This window comes from Rhinatrema bivittatum, chromosome 2, assembly GCF_901001135.1.
Source record: "Rhinatrema bivittatum chromosome 2, aRhiBiv1.1, whole genome shotgun sequence".
In the NCBI taxonomy this organism is placed as follows: Eukaryota; Metazoa; Chordata; class Amphibia; order Gymnophiona; family Rhinatrematidae; genus Rhinatrema; species Rhinatrema bivittatum.
Window position 1 is genome coordinate 721,522,331 of NC_042616.1, and position 26,030 is coordinate 721,548,360.

The following is a 26,030-nucleotide window of genomic DNA, read 5'->3' on the forward strand; positions in this document are numbered from 1 at the left end:
GACCACAGAAATCATGTCGAGGCCGCTTAGGCGGCAGGGCAAAAAGTGTCAAGGTCTGCATATGCCCAGTCCCATGCGCAGACTGGGACTGAAGTCGATGTTTGTGGGACCTCCCATGGTGCTCAGCCCAGTCTTTCCCCAGCGCCGAGGATGATGAAGAGGATCCAGAAGTCCAGTACTTCGAGGATACAGAAACTAGCCGATCCCCGGAGCCCCCCCCTGCCCTGAGGGCTTCAGGGAAGGGGTGGTGACAGAGGGAAATTAGTTCCCTTGGTCCCTAGGTGTCGAGGGCACCAATGCCGGAGTAGAGGGATTGGATTTACCAGAGCCAAACACTTTCTCCATTTGTCCAGCATGGCCCAACAGCCCTTCACGGTCATCTGGGCACACAATCGCAGCCATGGACATCATGCGACGCCCCCAGGCAGAGGATACACACTTCATGCGGATCCATTAGGGACACAGTCCGGGGGCACTGAGGGCATGAGCGAAAGCCCGAGGCAGCCCTGAGGTGCACAGAGACTGCAAGGGCATGATGACCGGTGGATATGGGAGAAGCGAAAAAACACTCAGACTGTGAAGAATCCGAGGGGACCAAAGAGTGATCAAAAACCCAGCACAGGCAAATGTAAGCAAAGAGAAAATTTTGCGAAGAAAACACGAGTTTTCCGACCAAAGAGCACAAGCTCCATCTCCGCGAGATGATAGCTTCGTGTGGATGCAGGGATAGTGGCATGCCAGGCATGCTCAGTGAGCCAGCCTAAGTTTCTAGAAACTTTGACAGAAGTTTTCCATGCTGGGCTCCATCTGATGTTGTCACCCATGTGTGAGAACTACCATCTTGCTTGTCCTAGGAGATTAAGCTGCATCTTAAATAAATAAATAAAACATACCATTCCTAAGCTATCGGCAGATTATAAACAATAGAAAATACAGTACTAGTAATGTACAGTCAGATATGAGACAGAGCACAAGACAAATACAAACCCAAATTAATAATTGGGCTGCTCCAGGTTCACCATTCGTTTTCTTTTGAAGTTCATATTTCAAAGTATATGGCAGCCCGCAATCCTGCTTTTTCCACAGAGGAAAGCAGCACGAGATGCTACATAATCCTCTAAAGTTATATGAAAATGACAGATTTCTATTGGCCAGAGCCTCAACAATCTCTGAACTGTGAATGTGCAAAAACAAGCACCCATTTTTTAAAATTTAAATATATAAATATTTTTCAAAAATTCAAAAAATGAACATCTGGTTTAATGCTGCAGATAGTGTAGGACGACTCTAGGAGCATAACTACTGGTTGAAGTCTGATAAGAAGTCTGCCATTTGTATTACCTTTGACACACTCTTACCCAGTTCACCATTAGTGAGCCATAGTAGACATGCTTTACCTGGATATAGATTAAGTTCACAGCAGCTCGACAATTCATAAGCGTTTTGTCAAGGGATGGATTCATATACCTGCAAAGTGTAAAAATTGTACTTTACTATTAAGAGTCAAATCTTAAAAATTTTGATACAATGTTATATGTTTCCAAGGCTGACAAATTCTTCATTAACTAAATTTTTAAAAAGCACACACACAGGATCTATTTAAGACCCTTTGTTGCATATATTCACACCAATGGTGCCTCTGGTGGGAGGTTGCCAATGTAGGAGCATGTGCGCAGGTGCAGGTGACCTGGGCAGTGCTTGGCAGGACACTCCAAGTGGCCACAGGGTTACCCTGAGTGGATATTTGGGATGACACTGAAGCATTATGTGACAGCAGGCAAGAAAAAAGACAATAGTGACAGAAGATGCTAGAGGAGAGAAGAGAAAAGAAGACAGAAATAAGGTGAAATCTGAAATAGAGAAAAGAATGAAAAAGCCAAAATACAATAAAATATCCAGAAAAGCTGGAAATGTAAAGTATAATGTAAAATATAAATTAATGTGAGTGTGCCGCAGCACTTAAACATCTTTGCCACAGATTTTCTGAACGCTTGCTTCAGGAAGCTGGGGGCTCTGGAACATAGAACATAAGAAATTGCCATGCTGGGTCAGACCAAGGGTCCATCTTGCCCAGCATCCTGTTTCCAAAAGAGGCCAAACCAGGCCACAAGAACCTGGCAAGTACCCAAACACTAAAAAGATCCCATCTACTGATGCAATTAATAGCAGTGGCTATTCCCTAAGTAAACTTGATTAATAGCCGATAATGGACTTCTTATCCAAACCTTTTTTGAACCCAGCTATACTAACTGCACTAACCACATCCTCTGGCAACAAATTCCAGAGCTTTATTGTACGTTGAGTAAAAAATAATTTTCTCTGATTAGTCTTAAATGTGCTACTTGCTAAATTCATGGAATGCCCCCTAGTCCTTATATTATCCGAAAGTGTAAATAAAGAATGAATGAATAAAGCTGAGAGAGAATGAATTTAATTATATGCTGCTCTTTTAAATACTTTAAAAGTGTTGTCCAATGCTCAGAGCACAAATGGAAGTGCTGGAACCAGAAATTCCTGTTTTTTAAATTCTGTCTCAGTCACTGACATACTATGACAAAGCAAATTCCTTCCTCCCCCTCCCCCCCCTTCTTGTTCCTTGGTTTATCACAGTTGCCTGGCAGTGTAAAGTACATACTGTTTTTCCTTGGTTCAGACACTCCTGTCATATGCACAAGGACGACAGCTGCAAGGGATGGCATTACATCTGAAGTTTCAGGTCCTATCAGTTTAAAACATCTAGACAAAGCACCAGCAGGCGCAGCCTTTTGTGCTTCAGTACAGATATCCTGCAACCTCAACACCTTACAAGTCTCCAACTTCTAATGAGTATCTGGCAAAAATCAGTTGATCACAATTAACATTACTGAAAAATCTCCAGCAGAGCTCTGAAAGCTCTTGGGGAGTACGAGGGAAGCCTGATAATATGACTGTTATTAATGTAAAATTCTGTTCATTATGCACTGCCAATAACCAAAAAGGCATTAAAAGTCAAGTCCGGGGTGGGGGTGGGAGTCATGTGATGTGGTGAGCCTGGGAGGAAGTGTTTCTCAGGACTCAGAGGGTCACGCTCTGCATTCTGACCCTGGAAGAAGTTAAATTCAAGATTTAAAAGAGAAAAAAGACCAACTCACGTCAATTGACAGTTTTATGCATAAATAGCCTGGAAATATGCCCATTAAGGGGGCAAAAAAAGAAAGAAAGAAAAAACCAAAAAACAGAGGAGAAGGCAAAACGGCTGCTGTGGTGGTGAGCTCTTCTGGACCTGGTCTTCCAAAGGAGGCCATAGCAGAATTAACTGCTGCAGTAGTAGCTGCCTTTCAAGGAAATCTCTCCGCTATATCAGAGCAAATAGTGGACGTAAAATCTGTAATTTCTGATTTCAGCTTCAGGCTGGATAATGTGGAGGGTCGGGTCTCCGTTGCAGAGGATGAGGCAGTGGCACAAGAAGGCAGAATAGCTAAACTAGAACAAATCGTAAAACTCCAAGATGTTAAAATAGAAGACCTAGAAAATAGGTTCCGCAGAAACATCAGAATAGTAGGCCTGACTGAAGAAATCACTGATGCCAGTCTTGCAAATTTTTTAGAAAAATGGTTTCCGGAAGCCCTAGATATACCGAGCCTACAGGAATCTATTAAAATTGAATATGCAGACAGTCTTGGTGTCAGGAAAGATAGTGACCCAAGGCCTAGAATCGCATTGGCAAAAAAGCTTTGAACTTAGTGCACAAATAGCTGAGTCTGTAGGCTTTTAGGAAGATCAAGGAGCTATAGTATAAAGACAATTTGATATGGTTATTTCAAGACTATTCAATGTCTGTGCAGAAACAGATCAAATTTTCTCTACAATATCCCAGATTTGGTTCGATGGCAAAGTACAAGTTTTTGAAGAAGTGAAAAAGGCAAGGCAGTTTGAGTAAGAAGACTTTCTCACTGTGTTAATCTGAGCCATTTTTGATCTATTCCAATTTTGCGTGGTTCTGAAAGTGAAAGATGGCGCTCGTACAGCTCTTGGTCCTCCCCCCAGATGAATATTTTTTCATTTGAACGGGCATGGAGAGGTTGAGTTTATATAAAAAGCAGAAATCGCTCAGCGGTGGCAAAGAATGCCAAAATGAATGTTCCTTACTGGGCAGAGATTTTAGATGACACAGGTGATTTCGCTTATGAAACTTCCCCGAAAGCCCAGGATAGCGGCCTATACATGGAGGGTAAGACTTTCCGTTTACCTGCTTGCACTCAATAGTGCCGCTTTCCTTTTGAATATGGAAGATCTGCTTAAACCTAAAGCCTAGAGCTGTCCTTGTTGCTAGGGAAAAGAGGCTTTAACTGTCATTTATTGTGAGTACATTATTCTAAAAGTTATTTGACATTTGGAAAAAACAACGGGCCGTACCGGAGGAGACTCTTTAAAACACACGGCTGGAATCCTGGGGAAACCAGAAGTTTGGTGTGGCTCTTTATGTCAGAAACAACATCCAAGCATCTGAGCTGCAAGGAAGTTGGGGCAAGGAAGAAGCAATATGGGTCCACCTAAAAAAAGATGACGGAGCATCCATTTATATTGGAGTGGTTTACAGGCCTCCAAACCAAAAGGAAGAGCTGGACAGAGATCTGGTTGAAGACATCCATAAGATAGGTAAGAAGGGAGAAGTGGTGATCGTGGGTGACTTTAATATGCCAGATGTAGACTGGAAAATCCCATCTGCAGAAACTAAAAATAGTAGAGCGATAGTGGATGCCATGCAAGTATCTTTGTTCAAACAAATGGTATTGGAACCCACGAGAGAAGGAACTATACTCGACTTAGTGCTCACTAATGGAGATAATGTCTCCGATGTCCAGGTGGGCACCCACCTCAGCACCAGTGATCATCAAACGGTATGGTTTAATATCACTAAAAGAATATGGAAAAGAAACACAAAGACCCGAGTTTTACAGTTCAAAAACACGGACTTTGAGGAAATGGGTAAGTACCTGAGGAAGAACTAAAAGGATGGGAGAACGAGAGAGATGTGGAGCAGCAGTGGACCAATCTAAAACGAGCAATCACCAAGGCAACTACTCTATATGTTAGAAATGTAAAGAAAAGCAAAAGAAAATTGAAACCTATCTGGTTCTCAAAGGAGGTGGCTGACAAAATTAAAGCTAAAAGAACAGCATTCAAGAAATATAAAGATCCCAAAGGGAGGACACAAAGAAGGAATATTTGATTCAACTGAGGGAGACAAAGAAATAATCAGAGTTGGCAAAAAAGTTCAAGCGGAAGAGAGGACTGCCAAGGAGATAAAAAATGGTGACAAAACATTTTTCAGATACATCCAGCGAAAAGAAGAAGGTCCAAGTGGTATAGTGAAATTGAAAGGTGATAATGATCAATGTGTGGAGAGAGACGAAGAAATGGCAGAAATATTAAACGAATACTTCAGCTCTGTGTTCACTAAAGAAGACCCTGGAGAAGGGCCATCTCTACACAACAAGAAACTGGAAGGAAATGGAATAGATGAAAATCCTTTTACAGTAGTAGAAAATGTGTGGGAAGAGCTAAAGAACCTGAAAGTGGACCAAAGCCATGGGGCCTGATGGGATTCATCCAAGGATATTGAGGGAGCTCAGAGATGTTCTGGCGGGTCCGCTGTGTGACCTGTTCAATAGATCCCTTGAAACGGGAGTGGTGCCGAGTGATTGGAGAAGAGCGGTGGTGGTCCCGCTTCACAAGAGTGGGAACAGGGAGGAGGCTGGCAACTACAGACCGGTTAGCCTCACTTCGGTGGTGGGAAAAGTAATGGAGTCACTGCTGAAAGAGAGAATAGTGAACTATCTACAGTCCGGAGAATTGATGGACCAGAGGCAACATGGATTCACCAGGGGAAGATCCTGTCAAACAAATCTGATTGACTTTGACTGGGTAACCAAGGAATTGGATCAAGGAAGAGCACTCAATATCATATACTTGGATTTCAGCAAAGCTTTTGATACGGTTTCGCACAGGAGACTGGTGAATAAAACGAGAAGCTTAGGAGTGAGTGCCGAGGTGGTGACCTGGATTGCAAATTGGTTGACGGACAGAAGACAATGAGTGATGGTAAATGGAACCTTCTCTGAAGAGAGAGCGGTTTTAAGTGGTGTACCGCAAGGATCGGTGTTGGGACCGGTCCTGTTCAATATCTTTGTGAGCGACATTGCGGACGGGATAGAAGGTAAGGTTTGTCTTTTTGCGGATGACACTAAGATCTGCAACAGAGTGGACACACCGGAAGGAGTGGAGAGAATGAGACGGGATCTAAGGAAACTGGAAGAGTGGTCGAAGATATGGCAGCTGAGATTCAATGCCAAGAAGTGCAAAGTCATGCATATGGGGAGTGGAAATCCGAATGAACTGTACTCGATGGGGGGGGAAAGGCTGATGTGCACGGAGCAGGAGAGGGACCTTGGGGTGATAGTGTCTAATGATATGAAGTCTGCGAAACAATGCGACAAGGCGATAGCAAAAGCCAGAAGAATGCTGGGCTGCATAGAGAGAGGAATATAGAGTAAGAAAAGGGAAGTGATTATTCCCTTGTACAGGTCCTTGGTGAGGCCTCACCTGGAGTACTGTGTTCAGTTTCTGGGAGACCGTATCTACCAAAAAGACAAAGACAAGATGGAAGCAGTACAGAGAAGGGCGACCAGGAAGGTGGAGGATCTTCATCGGATGACGTACGAGGAGAGATTGAAGAATCTAAATATGTACACCCTGGAGGAAAGGAGGAGCAGAGGAGATATGATACAGACTTTCAGATACTTGAAAAGGTTTTAATGATCCAAAGGCAACGACAAACCTTTACCATAAGAAAAAAATCAGCAGAACCAGGGGTCACGATTTGAAGCTCCAGGGAGGAAGATTCAGAACCAATGTCAGGAAGTATTTCTTCACGGAGAGGGTGGTGGATGCCTGGAATGCCCTTTCCGGAGGAAGTGGTGAAGACCAGAACTGTGAAGGACTTCAAAGGGGCCGTGGGTATAAACACTGTGGATCCATAAAGTCAAGAGGCCGCCAATGAAGAGTGGGTGACTCGCCAGAATGATGGCTACTGCCTGGACACAATACCCTTATTCAATAAACATACACATGGTTACTGTGACTCCAACATCACTCTAAGCTTCAACAGCAAGAGGAAATGTGGAAAAAAAGGATTTGCACTCACAAAGCCGGGAGTAGCTGGCTTGTTACGGCGGTTACTACCCCAAACCAAATGTGCCTGATACTTCACTTTCGATGCATATCCAGCATAGCTCTCTGCTTCAACGGCAGGGGAGAAGAAAAACAACCAATAAGGGCTGTATAACATAGTCTGGGTTAAAACAAATAAGCATGGGTGTAGCTTGCTTATTGCGGCGGTTACTACCCCTACTACCCCTAACTAAAGCAGCTAGATATTTCACTTGGATGCAGCTCCATCACTGCTCTCTACATTAATGGTGGGGGAGGAAGGGAAATAGAACCAAGAGCTAAAAGAAACAGATAAGTATGAGAGAAAAAATGTGTGAAGCTTGCTGGGCAGACTGGATGGGCCATTTGGTCTTCTTCTGCCGTCATTTCTATGTTTCTATGTTTTGACTAAGTTCTCACATTGTGCTTCCTAATTTTCAGGTTCCAGCACACAGCTGGGGCAATTGATCTTTGATGGAAAAGACTGTAAGCCTTCCACAAAGGTACAGTGTTTGGGTGTTTTTTTGCTTTTGTTTTGTGTATCCAGGGAAAAAAAGATACATTTAAGAATTATGGAGGGGAGTGGCATCCATATGAAGCGCACCCCCATGCTCTCATTTAGAGGGTGTAAATTTCATTTGGAAAAAAATTGGGAGGGGTAAAAGGAAAGGGAGAGCAAAAAAGAGAAACTATGGCAGAGAAGTCCTTTCACAAATTTTCTTTTCAGAGTTCCCAGGCCTAAGTTACTTACAGGCCGATACAGTAAATAAGTCCGCAGTAGAGAGCGAGTGGGGCGAACACCCGCTCCTCCCGGCGCGCGCACCGGCCACTCGCCGGTGCACGCGATTCTGTATTTAAATTAGGCCCGGCAGTAAAAAACGGGCAAAAGGAGGTGCTAGGGACACTAGCATGTCCCTAGCGCCTCCTTTTTGACAGGAGTGGCGGCTGTCAGCAGGTTTGACAATAGACGCTCAATTTTGCCGGCGTCGGTTCTCAAGCCCACTGACAGCCATGGGCTCGGAAACCGGACGCCGGCAAAATTGAGCGTCTGGTTTTCGGCCTGACAGCCGTGGGCCGAATTCAAATTTTTTTTTTTTTTTAACTTTTTTTTTACTCTTCGGGACCTCCAACTTAATATCGCCATGATATTAAGTCAGAGGGTGCACAGAAAAGCAGTTTTTACTGCTTTCCTGTGCACTTTCCCCGGTGCCCGGCAGAAAACTAGCGCCTACCTTCGGGTCAGCGCTAATTTCTGAAAGTAAAATGTGCAGCTTGGCTGCACATTTTACTTTCTGTATCCCGCGTGCATACCTAATACGGCCATCAACATGCATTTGCATGCTGAGGGCGCTATTAGGTGCTGCGGGTTGGACGCGCGTTTTCCTCCCCTTACTGAATAAGGGGTAAGGGAAAAACGCGCGTCCAAGAGGAGGCTAAACAGGAATCAGATTTCTCTGTGGTAAGGCTCCTCACTTCTTCCAGTCGCAGGAGAGATCTGAAGTTTTAGGCATTGATGCCCTTGTGCAGGAGTGGCTGGAAGGCAAACTTCTCTATGCCTTTTCCCATGTTGGGCATAATGATTCAAAGGTTTGAGACACACACTAGGTTGGTACTTCTGATGGAGCCAGATTGGCCCAGGAGGCTGTGGAATGCAGATCTGCAGAGGCTTCTGGTGAAATATCCTCTCCAATTATCGGTCCATAGGAATCTTCTAAGGCAGGAGACTATTCTTCTTGAAGATCCTATTATTTTTTCTTACAGTGTGGCCCTTGAGAAGGCTCAGTTGCTGAAGCATGGGTAGTCCACTGCTGTGATTTCCACCTTGCTTAGAACATGAAAGTTTTTCACTTCCTTAGCTATGTTTGTGTTTGGCAAGTGAGGCTTGGTGTGAAGAATGAGGGGTTCATCCTCGTTCGGTTAAAATCCTGCTCAGTTTGGATTTTTGCAGGATGAATTGTTTAAGGACTTGGCCCTTAATTCCTTGAAGGTACAAGGTGGTGGCTCTTGCCTGTTTCTGAGGTCACATGAATGGTGAACCCTTGTTGGCCCATCCGGTTATAGCTCAGTTCTTGAAAGGGGTGAAGCATCTTCGTGCACCCTTGCGGTTGCTGGTGCCCTTGTGGAGTTTTAATCTGATTCTGGCAGGTCCCACCTTTTGACTACTGTGTAGCCTCTTCTTGAGGTTACTTAGTAGAGAACTGTGTTCTGTGCAGAGAGATTCAGAACTGTGGGTTCTGTCTTGCCGGGAACCATTTCTGCGAGTGATTCTGGGGGCGGTCCAGCTGCGAACTGTCATCTTTTTTGCCAAATTTGATCATGTATTTTTCACTTGAATCCAGTGGCGTAGCCAGAATTGATTTTTTGGGTGGGCACAAGGTTAACATGGGTGGGCTGTAGGCATGCAGGTCTACTAGTTGTTTTTTTTACTGATAAATAATGCCAAATTATGCAGCATAGCATTCACATCTACGCCTAAGTATGAGGTTTACCTTAATGATACAAACTAATTCACGGTGATTTGTGGTACTTTAGCCTTCTTATTTATTACGATTTTATACACGGCTCCTACCTGTCCATAATTTTGAGAGACGCGGGGTTGTGTTGCTTATATTTAAATTGCTAACATCTCAAAATATAGATATATATTTTTACCTTTGTTGTCTGATCTTTGTATTTTTCTAATCAGTTGGTCCTGGTCTCTTTCCCATTTTTTCCCTTATAGCTCATTTCCTAATTCCTTTTCAGTGTCTTTTTCTATTACTTTCTTCTTCCCTTCACACACACACACACACACACACATACACGCTTTCTCTCACAAGACTCCCTCTCACACACTCAAGCTGTCACTCTCTCATATGCTCTCCCCCCCCCCCCCCACAAGCTCACATTCAAGTTCTCACTTTCTCACCCCTCCCCAGACTTATATTCTTATGCACACACAGACGCACATCCAGGCACCCATTCTCACCCACACACATAAACCCAGACTCCCATTCTCACCCACAAACCCCATGCTCCCAGTCTCACCCACACATATTCAAGCTCCCATTCTCATCCATACATATACACATTTAAGGTCCTATTCTCACCCACACATACACACATTCAAGCACCCATTCTTATCCACATATTCAAGCTTCCATTCTCACCCACCCACACAAACCCAGGCTCTCATTCTCACCCATATATACACACATTCAAGCTCCCATTCTCACCCACCCACAAACCCAGGCTCCCATTCTCAACCACACATACACACATTCGAGCTCCCATTCACCCACATATTCAAGCTTCCATTCTCACCCACATACCACTCCAGGCTCCAGTTTTCACCCACACACACTCCCATTCTCATCCACACATACACATTCAAGCACGTGCACAGCTTCCGCTTTCTCCCCCAGAGCAGGAAGATCAGCTGCCTCTCCTGCTGCCACCGGACTCCTGCTATCTTCGGGCGTCGGGCCGTACTGCCTGCCGAACTTCCTGTCGGGGGGGGGGGGGGAGCGGAAGCGCAGCGCACAACGCCCGCTTCCTCCCTCCCCCCCCCCCCCAAGCAGGAAGATCGGCGGACCATACGGCCCGACGCCGGAAGAAGATAGCAGGAGGGCCGGTGGCAGGAGAGGCAGCTGATCTTCCTGCTTTGGGGGAGAAAGCGGAAGCTGTGCGCAGCGCTTCCGCTCCCCCAAACAGGAGGTTCGGCAGGCCGTTTGACCCGAAGATAGCAGGAGAACGGGTGGCAGCAGGAGAGGCAGCTGATCTTCCTGCATTGGGGGGAGGAAGCGGAAGTTGCGCACGGCGCTTCCACTCCCCCCCCCCCCCCCGAACAGGAAGACCGGTTGGCCATACGGCCGCAACAGCGCTTCCCCACGTGTGCCGTGATGGCGCGCGAGGCGTGGGTTCTCTTGTTCGCTGTCGCGGGGATGGGATCCCGCGACAGCCTTGCAGTTCCGGTGCTAGTTGGGTGGGCCTGGGTCTAAGTTGGGTGGGCAGCTGCCCACCCAGGCCCACCCGTGGCTACGCCACTGCTTGAATCACTCAATTCTCTGCCAACTCTCGACAGGGAGAGAGATATGGATGATTATTGCCTAGATGTGCAAGCCTGAGAGGATGCAGCCTTTGCGCATGCATTGTTGATTGAACCATGGGCAGCCTTCCACCCTGTTCGTCAGCTTTGGTACATCCCACTGGTGTGGATTAACCTGTCTGAATTTTAAGAAATGAGAAATTACTTCTTACCTGATAATTTCCTTTTCTTACATGAAGACAGGTTAATCCACCTTCCCAGCCTTGGCTGCTGGATGGTGGTGCTATAATCCTGAGTGGCTGCGTTTCTGGGGATTACTGATAAGTGTCAGATCCAGTCCCTAGATCAGTAATATTACACTCCTTGGCCGACCTCAATGTTTTTCTGTTAACTGACTGTTTGATCACGTATTGTTTAGATGCCCATAGTTGGCTTTTACAGAGAATATTGGCGGGCTGATGTCAGTGCAGGGGTATATATACCGTAATGTCAGCTTTGCTCCATCTCCATCTGCTGGTAGAGGTATATATAACCCACTGGTATGTATTAAACTGTCTTCATTAAAGAAAAGGAAATTATCAGGTAAGTAGTAATTTCTCCATCTACATTCTGACTTGCTACATAGCATTCAGAGGTGGAAGGCTAATGCATTTAAAAAAAAAAAAAAAAAAAAAAGCATTGCACCACCTACCCTGCCAGAGATTCCTATTCTAGGAAATCCATCATTTGCTAAAATTACAGCCAATCCCAATAAAATAAATCAGCATCTTTCATTGCCATCTTCTGGCTCACCACTTTCTGATTCCAAGCTTGTACTGCTCAGCTTTCATACTCCAGAGAGTCACGTATGGGAGTTCAAAGTCTACCACTCTTTTCATCACTGCAAAAATGTAAAGAAAAGAAAGGTTATATTTATGCTTTCTGGTGGAGGGTTGGAGGGAGGGGGGAGAGAAGAGAAAAGAATAAAAAGATTTAGATCCTCCTACCATGTACTTTTGAAGAAATACATTGTAAATTGTCCCAACCGAGTAACTTAGCACTTGATTAGCTTTTATCTGCTGCATTCTATAATAAACTCATTCGCTGTTGCTTCATTGTGTTTGAGACAAGTATAGTTATGCTCATAAATTTACATACCCCTGGCAGACTTTATAAGATATGTAACATTTTATGAAATGATCCAACAAATCATCTTATTTTTAATGTGTTTCAAATTAAACTATTATGAATCACAGACTAGCACAATCATTAAACAAACCATAGCAATAAGGGAAATAATAAAATGTTCCTGTTCAAAAGCTTGCATACCCTTAGCTCTTAATATCATGTATTGCCCCCTTTTGCATCAATGACGGCTTGCAGTCTTTTGTGATAGTTCTGAATGAGGCCCTTTATTTTCTCATGGGGTAAAGCTGCCCCCATTCCTCTTGGCAAAAAGCCTCCAGATCCTGTAAATTCCTTGGTTGTCTAGCATGAACTTCCCAAAGTGGCTCAATGATGTTGAGGTCAGGAGACTGTGATGGCCACTCCAGAACCTTCACTTTCTTTTGCGGCAGCCATTGATGGGTCGACTTGGCCTTGTTTCAGATCATTGTCATATTGGAAAGTCCAAGTGCGCCCCATGCACAGCTTCCTGGCTGATGAATGCAAACGCTCCTCCGGTGTTTTCTGATAAGATGCTGCATTCATCCTACCATTAATTTTGACTAAATTCCCTGGGCCACTGTAGCTCTCACCCCCCCTCCTCCTCAAAACAGATGAGATCTACCGCCATGCATCATGGCAGGGATGGTGTGCTTCTCTTCATAGTGTTTATGGTTGTGATCATAAAGTTCAATTTTGTTCTCATGACTCCAGATTATTTTGTTCCAGAAGTTTTGAGGCTTCTCTAGGTGGTGTTTGGCGTATTGTAAGAGGGCTGCTTTGTGGCATGAGAAGCTGAAATCCAGAACCTCTAGGGTGGCATTCTCTGAAATGCTTCCTGTTCCACGTGCAGGTCCCCAGAGGCAGGCAGAGCTCCAGAGTTTCAATGCGTGGATGAGACGATGGTGCAGGGAAGAGGGATTCAGCTTTGTAAGGAACTGGAGAAACTTTTGGGGAAAGGGGAGACTTTTCCGAAAAGATGGGTTCCACCTTAACCAGAGTGGAACTAAGCTGCTGGCACTAACTTTCAAAAAGGAGATAGAGCAGCTTTTAAACTAGAACAAGGGGGAAAGCCGACAGTCACTCAGCAGTGCATGGATCGGAGATATGTATCCTTGAAAGATACTAATGAAACAGGAGAGTTAGGGCATCCCAACAGAGAGGTTCCATTAAATGCAAACATAGTTCATATACCTATATGTAAAAAATCACCAAAGCTAATGATTTCCGAATTATCCCAAACAACTGAAAAACAGGTTGTTAAAACAAGCAAAAAACACACTTTGAAATGTCTGTATGCCAATGCCAGAAGTCTAAGTACTAAGATGGGAGAGTTACAGTGTATAGCAGCAAACGGTACGATAAGACCTAGTCTTGAGCATCGGTATAGTAAAAGAAATTAAATAAATAAATAAATGATGAGATTGACATAATTAGCATCACAGAGACTTGGTGGAAGGAGGATAACCAATGGGACAGTGCTATATCAGGGTACAAATTATATCGCAATGATAGGGAGGATCAACTTGGTGGGGGTGTGGCACTTTATGTCCGGGAGGGTATAGAGTCCAACAGGATAAAGATCATACAAGAGACTAAATGCTCAGTAGAATCTATATGTCTTACAAGTGATCATTTTTTCAAAAATCGATTACTGCAATGCTCTTCTTCAAGGCCTTCCAGACAACTCCATTAAACCTCTCCAGTTGCTTCAGAATGCAACTGCAAGGATACTCTCAAAGTCTAACAAAAGGGACCACATAACACCAATCCTTAAGAAGCTCCATTGGCTCCCAGTCAAATTCAGAATCCTATACAAGCTTTTAGTAATCACCCACAAAGCCATTCTTAATAGAGATGTGAATCGTGTCCTCGATCGTCTTAACGATCGATTTCGGCTGGGAGGGGGAGGGAATCGTATTGTTGCCGTTTGGGGGGGTAAAATATCGTGAAAAATCGTGAAAAATCGAAAAAACGTAAAATCGCAAAACCGGCACATTAAAACCCCCTAAAACCCACCCCCGACCCTTTAAATTAAATCCCCCACCCAAATGACTTAAATAACCTGCAGGTCCAGTGGCGGTCCGGAACGGCAGCGGTCCGGAACGGGCTCCTGCTACTGAATCTTGTTGTCTTCAGCCGGCGCCATTTTCCAAAATGGCGCCGAAAAATGGCGGCGGCCATAGACAAACACGATTGGACGGCAGGAGGTCCTTCCGGACCCCCGCTGGACTTTTGGCAAGTCTTGTGGGGGTCAGGAGGCCCCCCCCAAGCTGGCCAAAAGTTCCTGGAGGTCCAGCGGGGGTCAGGGAGCGATTTCCCGCCGCGAATCGTTTTCGTACGGAAAATGGCGCCGGCAGGAGATCGACTGCAGGAGGTCGTTCAGCGAGGGTTTCCGGCGCCTCGCTGAACGACCTCCTGCAGTCGATCTCCTGCCGGCGCCATTTTCCGTACGAAAACGATTCGCGGCGGGAAATCGCTCCCTGACCCCCGCTGGACCTCCAGGAACTTTTGGCCATCCATAGCAAGAAACCTGTGAGGGAGTCTGTTGGACCATTAGATGACAGAAGGGTTAAAGGGGCTCTTAGGGAAGATAAGGCCATTGCAAAAAGACTAAATGAATTCTTTGCCTCCGTGTTTACTAATGAGGTTGTTGGGGAGATACCAGTTCCGGAGATGGTTTTCAGGGGTGATGAGTCAGACGAACTGAATGAAATCACTGAACCTGGAAGATGTAGTAGGCCAGATTGACAAACTAAAGAGTAACAAATCACCTGGACCGGATGGTATGCATCCTAGGGTTCTGAAGGAACTCAAAAATGAAATTTCTGATCTATTAGTTAAAATTTGTAATCTATCATTAAAATCATCCATTGTACCTGAAGACTGGAGGGTGGCCAATGTAACCCCAATATTTAAAAAAGGCTCCAGGGGTGATCCAGGTAACTATAGACCAGTGAGCCTGACTTCAGTGCTGGGAAAAATAGTGGAAACTATTCTCAAGAACAAAATTGTAAAGCATATAGAAAGACATGATTTAATGGAACATAGTCAACATGGATTTACCCAAGGGAAGTCTTGCCTAACAAATCTGCTTCATTTTTTTGAAGGGGTTAATAAACATGTGGATAAAGGTGAACCGGTAGATGTAGTGTATTTGGATTTTCAGAAGGCGTTTGACAAAGTCCCTCATGAGAGGCTTCTACGAAAACTAAAGAGTCATGGGATAGGAGGCGATGTCCTTTCGTGGATTACAAGCTGGTTAAAAGACAGGAAACAGAGAGTAGGATTAAATGGTCAATTTTCTCAGTGGAAAAGGGTAAACAGTGGAGTGCCTCAGGGATCTGTACTTGGACCGGTGCTTTTCAATATATATATAAATGATCTGGAAAGGAATACGACGAGTGAGGTTATCAAATTTGCAGATGATACAAAATTATTCAGAGTAGTTAAATCACAAGCAGACTGTGATACATTGCAGGAGGACCTTGCAAGACTTGAAGATTGGGCATCCAAATGGCAGATGAAATTTAATGTGGACAAGTGCAAGGTGTTGCATATAGGGAAAAATAACCGTTGCTGTAGTTACACGATGTTAGGTTCCATATTAGCAGCTACCACCCAGGAAAAAGATCTAGGCATCATAGTGGATAATACTTTAAAATCGTCAGCTCAGTGTGCTGCAGCAGTCAAAAAAGCAAATAGAACGTTAGGAATCATTAGGAAAGGAATGGTTAATAGAACGGAAAATGTCATAATGCCTCTATATCGCTCCATGGTGAGACCACACCTTGAATACTGTGTACAATTCTGGTCGCCGCATCTCAAAAAAGATATAGTTGCGATGGAGAAGGTACAGAGAAGGGCAACTAAAATGATAAAGGGGATGGAACAGCTTCCCTATGAGGAAAGGCTGAAGAGGTTAGGGCTGTTCAGCTTGGAGAAGAGACGGTTGTGGGGGGATATGATAGAGGTCTTTAAGATCATGAGAGGTCTTGAACGAGTAGATGTGACTCGGTTATTTTCACTTTCGAATAATAGAAGGACTAGGGGGCATTCCATGAAGTTAGCAAGTAGCACATTTAAGACTAATCGGAGAAAATTCTTTTTCACTCAACGCACAATAAAGCTCTGGAATTTGTTGCCAGAGGATGTGGTTAGTGCAGTTAGTGTATCTGGGTTCAAAAAAGGTTTGGATAAGTTCTTGGAGGAGAAGTCCATTAATGGCTATTAATCAATTTTACTTAGGGAATAGCCACTGCTATTAATTGCATCAGTAGCATGGGATCTTCTTAGTGTTTGGGTAATTGCCAGGTTCTTTTGGCCTGGTTTTGGCCTCTGTTGGAAACAGGATGCTGGGTTTGATGGACCCTTGGTCTGACCCAGCATGGCAATTTCTTATGTTCTTATTGCATTGGTGTAGCAATGGCTTTTTTCTGGCAACTCTATCATAAGGCCCATTTTTGTTCAAGTATCTCCTTATTGTGCACGCTGAAACACTCACACCACTTTGTTTCAGAGAAGTCTGTATTTCAGTAAAAGTTGTTTGTGGGTTTTTCTTTGCATCCTGATACATTTTCCTGGCAGTTGTGTCTGAAATCTTTCTTAGTCTACCTTGGCATTAACAGAACTCATTATTTTCCCCTTCTTGATAAGAGTTTGAACAGTACCAATTCGCATTTTCAAATCTTTTCTTGATTTATAAAGTTGAACTACTTTTGCTCGCAGATCCTTCAACAGTTATTTTGCTTTCCCCATGCTTCAGTAACTAAAGTCAGGGCAGCCCTGGATGAAATGCACAAGGATTTCTCAAGAGCTAAGAAACTCATTGCCTATTTATACATAGGCACTAATTACAATCAAACGAGGCACAGGTGTGGATACCTACCCTTCATTGCCATTTCAACCTGTGTGTGTCAACTTGAGTGTGTATTATCAACCCAAACATTCAAGGGTATGCAATCTTTTGAACAGGACCATTTTATTATTTCCCTTATTGCTATGGTTTGTTTAATGATTGTGCTATTCTAAGATGCATAATAGTTTTAATTTTAGACACATTATAAACAGACGTGTTTTGTATAATCACTCATGTTTTCTTAAAATGTTACACTCTTACAAATTCTGCCAGGGGTATGTAAACCTATAAGTACAATTAAGTACATTTAATTGATCTGAAACATAACTATATCAACATTAAACATACCCAATATTTTTTCTTATCTATATTAAAGATTTTATTCTGTGGAAAACTACAAATTAACCTCCTTTGGAATGATGCAGTGGTTCTCCCCCCCACGCAGCCAGAGCTGTCCTGACAATCTTGTTGTTCTCACTGATACACGAGGTGGAAAGCCTCTTAACTGTAGTCGGGCCAATGCAACATTTAGTGGCCAAGCCCTTCAGGCCCTACCCCTAGTTCTATTTCATGAATGGTTGGAAAGGTTCAATGCCTTGTACTGCTCTTACCAGAGAAATCACCATTGCTGCCATCCTGGATGACAAACAAGCTGAAATAACCAGCCAGATCTCTGGATATTTCCAGCTGGTAGAATACAACCTAAAGCAAAGAATAAAACAATATGTAAGCATACATTAGGGTCTTTATAGTAGTGATGTACCTGCAGTTTAAACAGCTTTGAATAAATTATTCTAGAGATGTAACTGCAGAGCAGTCCGATGACGGATATTGAGATAGTGAATGTTAACACTAAACAGCAGGTATTAACATGTAGCATTTCTAAATTTTGGGCTTGTTAATGCTGGTCCTCGCTGATGATCTTAAATGATGTAAGGCTTTCAAAGCCTTAATAGGGTAAAGTGAGGAAAAGTCCAGCAATGGGAGGCTCCAGGGTGTAGAACGTTTATTTGATTTTCATGGTGCATCCCAAAAGGGATGTACACAAGTCTCTCCAAGAGGCACTGGGAGCAGCATCGACCAGAAGAGTAAGGGAAAGACAGCAAGTGGCTATCACGCTCCAGGACTCCTGGAAGGGGAAGGCTAGTTTACCTTTCCTTTCCATTCAAAACTCACATTTCCCTCCTTCAACCAATTTGAGAGCAGTACATAGGAAGGTAAATATTCCCAGGTCCTAGGGATAGAAACTTGTCCTTACTGTAGTGTTCACTATCGAGGTATCCAAGTATGGGAAAGAGGATTTCAAATTCCATTTGGGTGAGATCATAAGGGAGAAGCAGCCCATAGGTGGCAGAGGAGGTCACAATTCCCACACTTATTACTCAAGCAGTCTGAGAAATTCATTTCTTGCGATTTCATTTTTTTTTTCTTCTGACCGATTGAGATAGTCTACCATTTGAATACAATGCGAAGAGCTGTTTTCCTGTACTTTTCTATTTTTGAACTGCTTTTCGTGACTTTTACTATCGTAAAGTATTGCTTTGATTTGGAAGACAATTTGATGTATGAAATTGTTTCTTGTAATACTGTGATATGGGCTTTATGGCAGGGAGGGGGGAACTGGAACTGGATACAGGCAACAACCAACATGAGCCCTGACTTTTATGGTTTGGGGTACGGACATGCAGACAAAGGAAAAAGCACAGGACAGCTTCTACAGCCAAGTCCCAAAGCAAAGAACATCAAGCAATATTGTCTGAATTATCAAGAAGGATCCTCACCCAGTAAACATGTTGCTAACAATTTATGGGTTTGACAGTTGGTTTTGATTGATTGTAAATACTCCTACTCTTATCACAGAGCGGCAGTTACTACCCTTGAGATAAATATGGTATCCTGCACGGAACGGCAGATACTACCAAAAGAAGCTTGCTGGGCAGACTGGATGGGCCATCTGGTCTTTTCTGCCATCATTACTATGTTACAGCATTGCTAACTCCCATAGAAGAATCCTGAGTCATGGCCAAGTTTTCTTCTGCAGCATCTGAGGATGGCCCTTTGCCTATTTCTGGGGGAACCCGGAAAAAGGGGGTTACGGTAACAACTTAATTTTATAATTTTGAACTGATTTTGATGTTTATTTTGATTTGATGTTTATTTTGATTTGTTTGATATATTGTTCATCTGTCTATTGCATTTTGGTTTTATGTTTTATGAATGTTCACTGGAATTGTTAGTTGATACTTATGATTGTATTTTATGTCACCTAGGGAATAGTTGTACAAGGAGACAAGTTGTAAAACCAAATAAATAAATTAAACCTATATTAGAAGTCTGATGAATTTGGCCTCTAAGGTGCCAATTAAAAAAAAAAAAAAGTAAGAAAACCAATTATAAAATTAAAGTCCATTTTATAACATCAATAGTGCCCTTGACAGTAAGTGTTACTAGTTTCATCTTAAACATGAACATCTCAAACCAACAGGGGCTGCCACGGTTTTGAAAAGATTTATGTAAGTATATACCCTGTGAATTTTGCAAGGAAAAAAACCTTTAAAACCCAAAGCAATCCAACACATGCCAGACCAAGATTTGAGAGACCTTTGTGAACTAAATATACTTACACTAGTATTAAAAGCCCATCCAAGGATGTGGAAATACTGCGAAGTATAGGAAGTGCGTAATTGAGATGTGTGGTAGTAGAGAGAGCAGGCGGAGCTCGGATGCACTGTGTGGTAGTAGAGAGTGGATTGACACTTCAGAAAGAGGGGCAGAGCTGGAGGGCATAGCCAGAGAGGGGCAGAGTCAATTTCCATATGTGGTAGAAGAGAGTGGATTAGAGAATACAAAAAGAGAGGGGTGAAGCTGAAGAGTACAGGGAAAAAGAGGGGCGGAGCTCAATTCCCACACAGACAGGTAAATACAATAATCCGAGCATTAAAAACTGTGCGCTATTTCCTGCACACATTTTTTAACAAAGGTTAAAAAAAAAATTAACTCCAAATGCAGTAAGCTAATGATATGCTAATGCATCAGGAGTTAAAAAAAAAAAAAAAAAGCACAAAAACTTTAAAATGTGCATTTGGCATTGACCAAATGCACATAACTCAGAAGGGGAGAAGGGAGCTGTTCATGACAGCTGCCACTTAGCCGGATAAATACAGATTTATCCATCTATATGGCAGAAGGAAGCATCTGCCAGATAGACGGATAAGTTGATACTTATCCGGGTAAGTGGTGGCAGCCGCTACTTAGCTGGATAAGTCTGTATTTAACCGCAGACATTTTTTTTAATGTTTTTAACTCTGATCTGGAGTTAAATTTCCAGCTCTAAAAATAATGTGGCCTGATCAGGGGTACTGATTAATACCCTCATTTGCATGGGATTTCCATGCTAGGGCACTAATCAGTTCTCCCAATTAGGAACGCACATTCTCTGAGGACAAGCGGGATGGCAGTCCTCACACGTGGGAGACATCAGATGAGCCCCGATGTGGAAAACTTGGGTCAAAGTTTCTAGAAACTTTGACTAGGCATTCTGAGCATGAACAGCATGCCTTATACCACACGTCCACGCAGGGTCCATCTTCAGTCTTTTTTTCCATGGAGCTGTAAGCCTCGAGGTGTGATTGAGCTCATTTTGGCTGTTTGTTGCCTTGGGAAAAACGTTTGCTCTTTGCGATTTTTACTTCAAGCCTTCTCCGGGTCCTTCTTGGCACCTTCCTGTAGTGTCCCCTAAGTCAGGGTTTTCGGTGTTTCGGGTAAGCTTCCTTTCATGGTCTATTTCCCCCCAAGTTGGTGGTGCTTCGGTGCCCGCTGGCCATCAATATCCCCACCACCACTTTTGGCTTATGACCAGTCAGGGCCATGTCTGGTTTTCGCCAATGCCCACAGTCCAGCGAACGAGAACTGCACAGTTTGGAATGCAAGTGAGCCTTAGCCTTCTATCTGGAGTGGACTGAGGCTCATAGACAGTAGAGATGTGGTTCATTTATCACGAATTAGGCAATTTCAACAAAATTGCCTAATTCGTCGTGGGCCCTTAACCCCAAAACTGATTTTTCCGTTTTTCGGGTTTGTATGGGGAGAGGGGCACATTTTATTATTTTTTTTTTTAAATTAAAAACCACCCCAAGCATTACAATTAACTATAATACAACCCCCCCCCACCATCCCAATCCCTCCCCAAGACATACTAACATCCCTGGTGGTCCAGCGGGGTCCCGCGAGCGATTTGTCCCTCCGTGCCCGGTGTGCCTGCCTCGTTCAGAATGGCGCCAATAGCCTCTGAATTACTATGTCACAGGGGCTACCGGTGCCATTGGTCAGCCCCTGTCACATGGCCATCGGCACCATCTTGTCCTCCTACCATGTGACAGGGGCTGACCAATGGCACCGGTAGCCCCTGTGACATAGTATGGGCAAAGGCTATCGGCGCCATTTTGATTACTGGCAGCAGACGACGAGATCGCTCCCGGACCCTCGCTGGACCCCCAGGGACTTTTGGCAAGTCTTGGGGGGGGGGGTCAGGAGGTGCTCAGGAGGCGCTGATAGACTTTGCTCCTACCATGTGACAAGGGGCTGATGAATGGCCGACAGCCCGAGGGCATGAGATCACTCTGAGACCCCTGCTGGACCCCCAGGGACTTTTGTCAGCTTGGGGGGGTCTGGAGGCCTGAGCGAGCGAGGCAGGCATGCCGGGCACGGAGGAACAAATCGCTCGCGGGACCCTGCTGGACCACCAGGGATGTTGGTAAGTCTTGGGGAGGGATCGGTATGGTGGGGGGGGGGGTTTGTATTTAATGTTTTATAGTAAGTTTTAATGCTTGGGGTGGGGTTTTTTTAGCTTCGTTTTCCTGCGTCATTTTTTGAGCTGATTTTGTTTTCTCTCAGTTTTTTTGACAAACGAATAAAAAACTAACAGAGGAAAACCGAACTTTACCCCGAAGCGTCAGACTCAAAAAACGACCCGGTAGTAAAAAACGAAGCTCATCACTAATAAATAGACAGTCCACCCAACTTTGTGTTTCTTTTGACACAGGTTGGGCATTGCCATTGCCAAACAGACATTATCCAATTAGCTAGATTGCATCTCCTTCTGTTATGCCCAGGCAGGAATATATCTTGGGGTCATGTGAAGGCTCATTCTTCAGAGCAATGGCAGCATTGGTGGCCCATTTGCAAGCAGTTCCCATGGAGATCTGCAAGGCTGTGACATGGAGTTCTCTCCACACATACACATCCCATTACTGTCTGGATAGGGATGGCCAACGCAACAGTAAGTTTGACCAGTCTGTCCTTCGGAACCTGTTTGAGGTGTAGAACCCAAGTCTCCCAACCTAGGGCAAGTTATTTGGGCTCAGGCTGTCTCCCCCTCTGTTACCAACAGAACCGGTGTTGTTGTGCCTAGGTGTCTGTTGGTCCCCTTTTTGTGTTGGGGAGCAGCCTGTACCTACGGATTCACCAACATATGGGTGACATGTCCTTGGAGAAAGCAGATTGGCTTACCTATAACAGGTGTTTCAAGGACAGCAGGATCTTAGTGCTCACGAAACCCACCCCACCCCGCAGAGTTGGCTTTCTCCTATTATTTTATTTTAATCGTAATTCTGGTACAATATTGAAGAGAGACCCCAGTGGATGTGTGGTATAGGGCATGCTGGGCATGATCAGTGTGCTTAGTCAAAGTTCTAAAAACCTTGACATAAGTTTTCTGCATCGGGGCTCCATCTGATGATGTCACCCATGTGTGAGGACTAACATCCTGCTGTCCTCGGAGAACACATTACAGGTAAGCAACTCTGCTTTTCCTACGTCGGGAGCAAGTTTTGCATGCAGAAAATGCACAATGAAGTGCAGGCAAAAAGGTGCTTTAGTTTCGACTGAATGCCCCTTTCTGCATCTGCCTGAGAGAGGAGCAGAGTTGGAGAGTACAGGGAGGGAGAGGGGCAGAGCTCAATATGCATACCAGCGATGTAGGTGTGGGGCAACTTTCCCCTTTATTATAGTTAGAAGATAGATTTAGAAAGCAACTCTAACCTGAATTTATTTATTTATTTTTTTTTTAAAGATATTGGTTTCACTTTGAAGCTGAAATGTCTCTGCCTGATTTAAAGATCTCTCCCCCAAAATGTGTTCGCCATCCACATTTTTCTTTATTTACATTTTTGTATTGAACCATTTTTGAAAGGAAACCCTAGGTGGTCCACAATCATATTAGCAAAATTTAAAAAAATTAAACATCAATTCATAGCATTTAAAATCAAACATGTAATTAAAAGTAAAAAATAAATAAATAAAATTACATTTCATAATATTCAAAATGATATAAATATATAATAAATTAGAATTTAGTAAAACTGACTAAAACAGCAAGTAGCAAGCATATAGCATAATAGCACTGGAAGTTGGGCATATAAGCTATTTATTTATATTGCCTCTTACACACATCCTCCAAAAAGAATTAGTTTTATAAGAAAACAATATGCTTTTTGCTTCTATAATACCATATGTTGGAACCTATGAGTTGTGGTCACCCTGAGATTGCTGTTGATTATCTGGGGAGGAGGAAGAACATGACAACCTATCTTGTCTGCCCATCTACAGCAACTGCTCAGCTTTAGGATCCCTACCATTCTCTAAGAGATCCTCTGTCTTTATCCCATGCTTTCTTGAATTCAGATACTGTCCTTGACTCCAGCACATCCATGAGGAGGCTTTTCAATCCAACCACCACACTTTCTGTAAAGAAATGTTTCCTTAGATTACTCCCCTTTCACCCTCATCCCATCCACTTTCTCTGTTCTACCCCCTCCCTGCTAATCTCTCTGCCACCACCAACACTTTTTCTCCTCTCCAGGTATGACCCCAGCATATATTTTCCTTCTTGACCCCAGCACTCTCCTTGCTCCCATCTCCTTATAAAAGTCACAGCTCACAAACTTGTACACCCTCACTCTGTGCTCAGCTGAATCCCACCTAGAATCACAGCTGCAGGTTCTCCCCACATCCTACCTGCAGTGCGTGCACTCCATGCTTACCCCTCCCCTGCCTGCGGGCAGTAAACAGAGTGGCCTGGAGGTTTTTTTTTTTAGTGCTTTCCCCGAGACCCAGCGATCGATCCATGCAAATTTCCTGAGTCTCTGCAGGAAATCTGGAGAGTTCTCAGATATATGTAATCCCAATTTGAATTTTTCTACTGAAACAGATCACCTTAATTCCTAAATATTGCCACTGTCCTCCCCATGTCCTTCTCTGCATTAACACGGTGTGATCCGTATTGCCCTTACATCCAACTACAGTCAAAATATAACCTACAGACATAAAACTGGGCTGCAGGAGGAAGCTTCTGCCAGACTGACTTGTACAAGGCTTTGTGCTTTGCGTTATTATGCATCTAAAATCTGGAAAAAAAGTTACCATTATCCCTGGGCCTTGAGCCTTGTTACCTCACCTTCTAGGACCAAAAAAAAAAAAAAAAGTCAAGGCCTTCTCCTAAATTTCCAGGCAGTGACTTTCTATCTCATGGCTTGACTCCTTAGCTTTCTGCTCTGAAGAAAGTAAATTTGGATGTGCCAAAAACAGACTCGCAACAAATAATGGAAACTAGGTCAGTTCAAAAGGACACTTAAAAACTAGAAGTTCTTAAAAGTACATCAGTCAGACAAGTTTTAGAAAAGTAATTTCATCTACAAGTCAAGAAAAACCAAGGTGGTGATCCTCTCTTTTCCCTAAACATCTCCGCCCTTCTGCTCTTATTGCCTCGTGTTACCTCCAGCACTCTTTCAGCGGTGTCCGATGTCTGAATATCAACTGCAATCTTTCTTCCATTTGCCAGATAAACATTCAGGCTTGTTTTTTCTGTCAGGATCCGAAATGTGTCCTGTGAAAAGCAACAGCACAGAGTTACAAATCCTAAGACAACATCAAGATCCGTGCTGCAGACTTTTTTTTTTTTCCTTGTCCACATTTGAATGAGGTCTGAATGCTAAGCTTCCACGTTTCTCTCACAGAATAGCGTTATTGTGGGGAAGGTTTAGGAATGGATCCCCCAGACGCACGTGCTCAGAAGAAATAGGGGGCATAGCCTGATGGCAGGCACCTGCAGGTGGGGGTGAAAAGAGAGAAGCACCGCACTGTAACTGGGTCATAGCTGACGTGGGATGTGGCCTCTTGGTGATTTTATCCTGCAGCTGGACACCAGTTTGCTCAACAGAGCCCGTGCTCCACTGAAAGCAGCAAGGCTTTCCAGAGGAATGCAGAATGTCGATCTGCACAGAGCAGGGCAACAGGAGCAGGTGCTTTAAAAACAGTTACATGTGTAGTCCGCGGAAAGAACTACAGAGGCCAAAAGGAGTCTGGCTTTCTTCTAAAGGGCTGCTGTCATGTCGAAATTGAGAGGAAGGTGAATAAAAATGCTGTGCCTCTACGGCACAGTTAAAATACATTTTGCCCTTGCCCCAAACAAACATAGTGCTGGACTTCAGTCCCTGAATTAGCACTCATCTCTACAATTCAACTATATTACTGTCACTTGTCTCTCCCCTCAAATCTTGTTCTTATTGGCTACTCTACAGTACTGAAGAAGGGCCACTGTTGGGAAAAAGGATGCTGGGCTTGATGGACCCTTGGTCTGACCCAGTATGGCATATCTTATGTTCTCACATGTACATGAGAGGCAACAAAACTTTATTAATAATTTTATATCACAATCACAAAAAAATGTGTCACAAAACACTACATTCAGGGGTCATTTACCAGACGGATCGCATGTGATAAGGGACGTTTCGCACGAGAAAAGTTTCTTATCGC

The 26,030-nt window shown here is 43.8% G+C and overlaps 1 protein-coding gene across 6 annotated transcripts in view; it reads right to left on the reverse strand.

Moving 5' to 3' along the window:
- Nucleotides 1-26,030, reverse strand: part of SNX31 (sorting nexin 31) — a 159,003-nt gene that overhangs the window by 67,253 nt on the left and 65,720 nt on the right. For all 6 annotated transcript variants that reach the window (XM_029591811.1, XM_029591807.1, XM_029591809.1 and 3 more), the window contains 4 exons: nucleotides 24,991-25,101; nucleotides 17,831-17,921; nucleotides 12,011-12,098; nucleotides 1,398-1,467 (listed from right to left, as the gene is read on the reverse strand). In XM_029591811.1, the coding sequence (XP_029447671.1) occupies nucleotides 1,398-1,467; nucleotides 12,011-12,098; nucleotides 17,831-17,921; nucleotides 24,991-25,101 (360 nt within the window). The remainder of the gene's footprint in view (nucleotides 1-1,397; nucleotides 1,468-12,010; nucleotides 12,099-17,830; nucleotides 17,922-24,990; nucleotides 25,102-26,030) is intronic.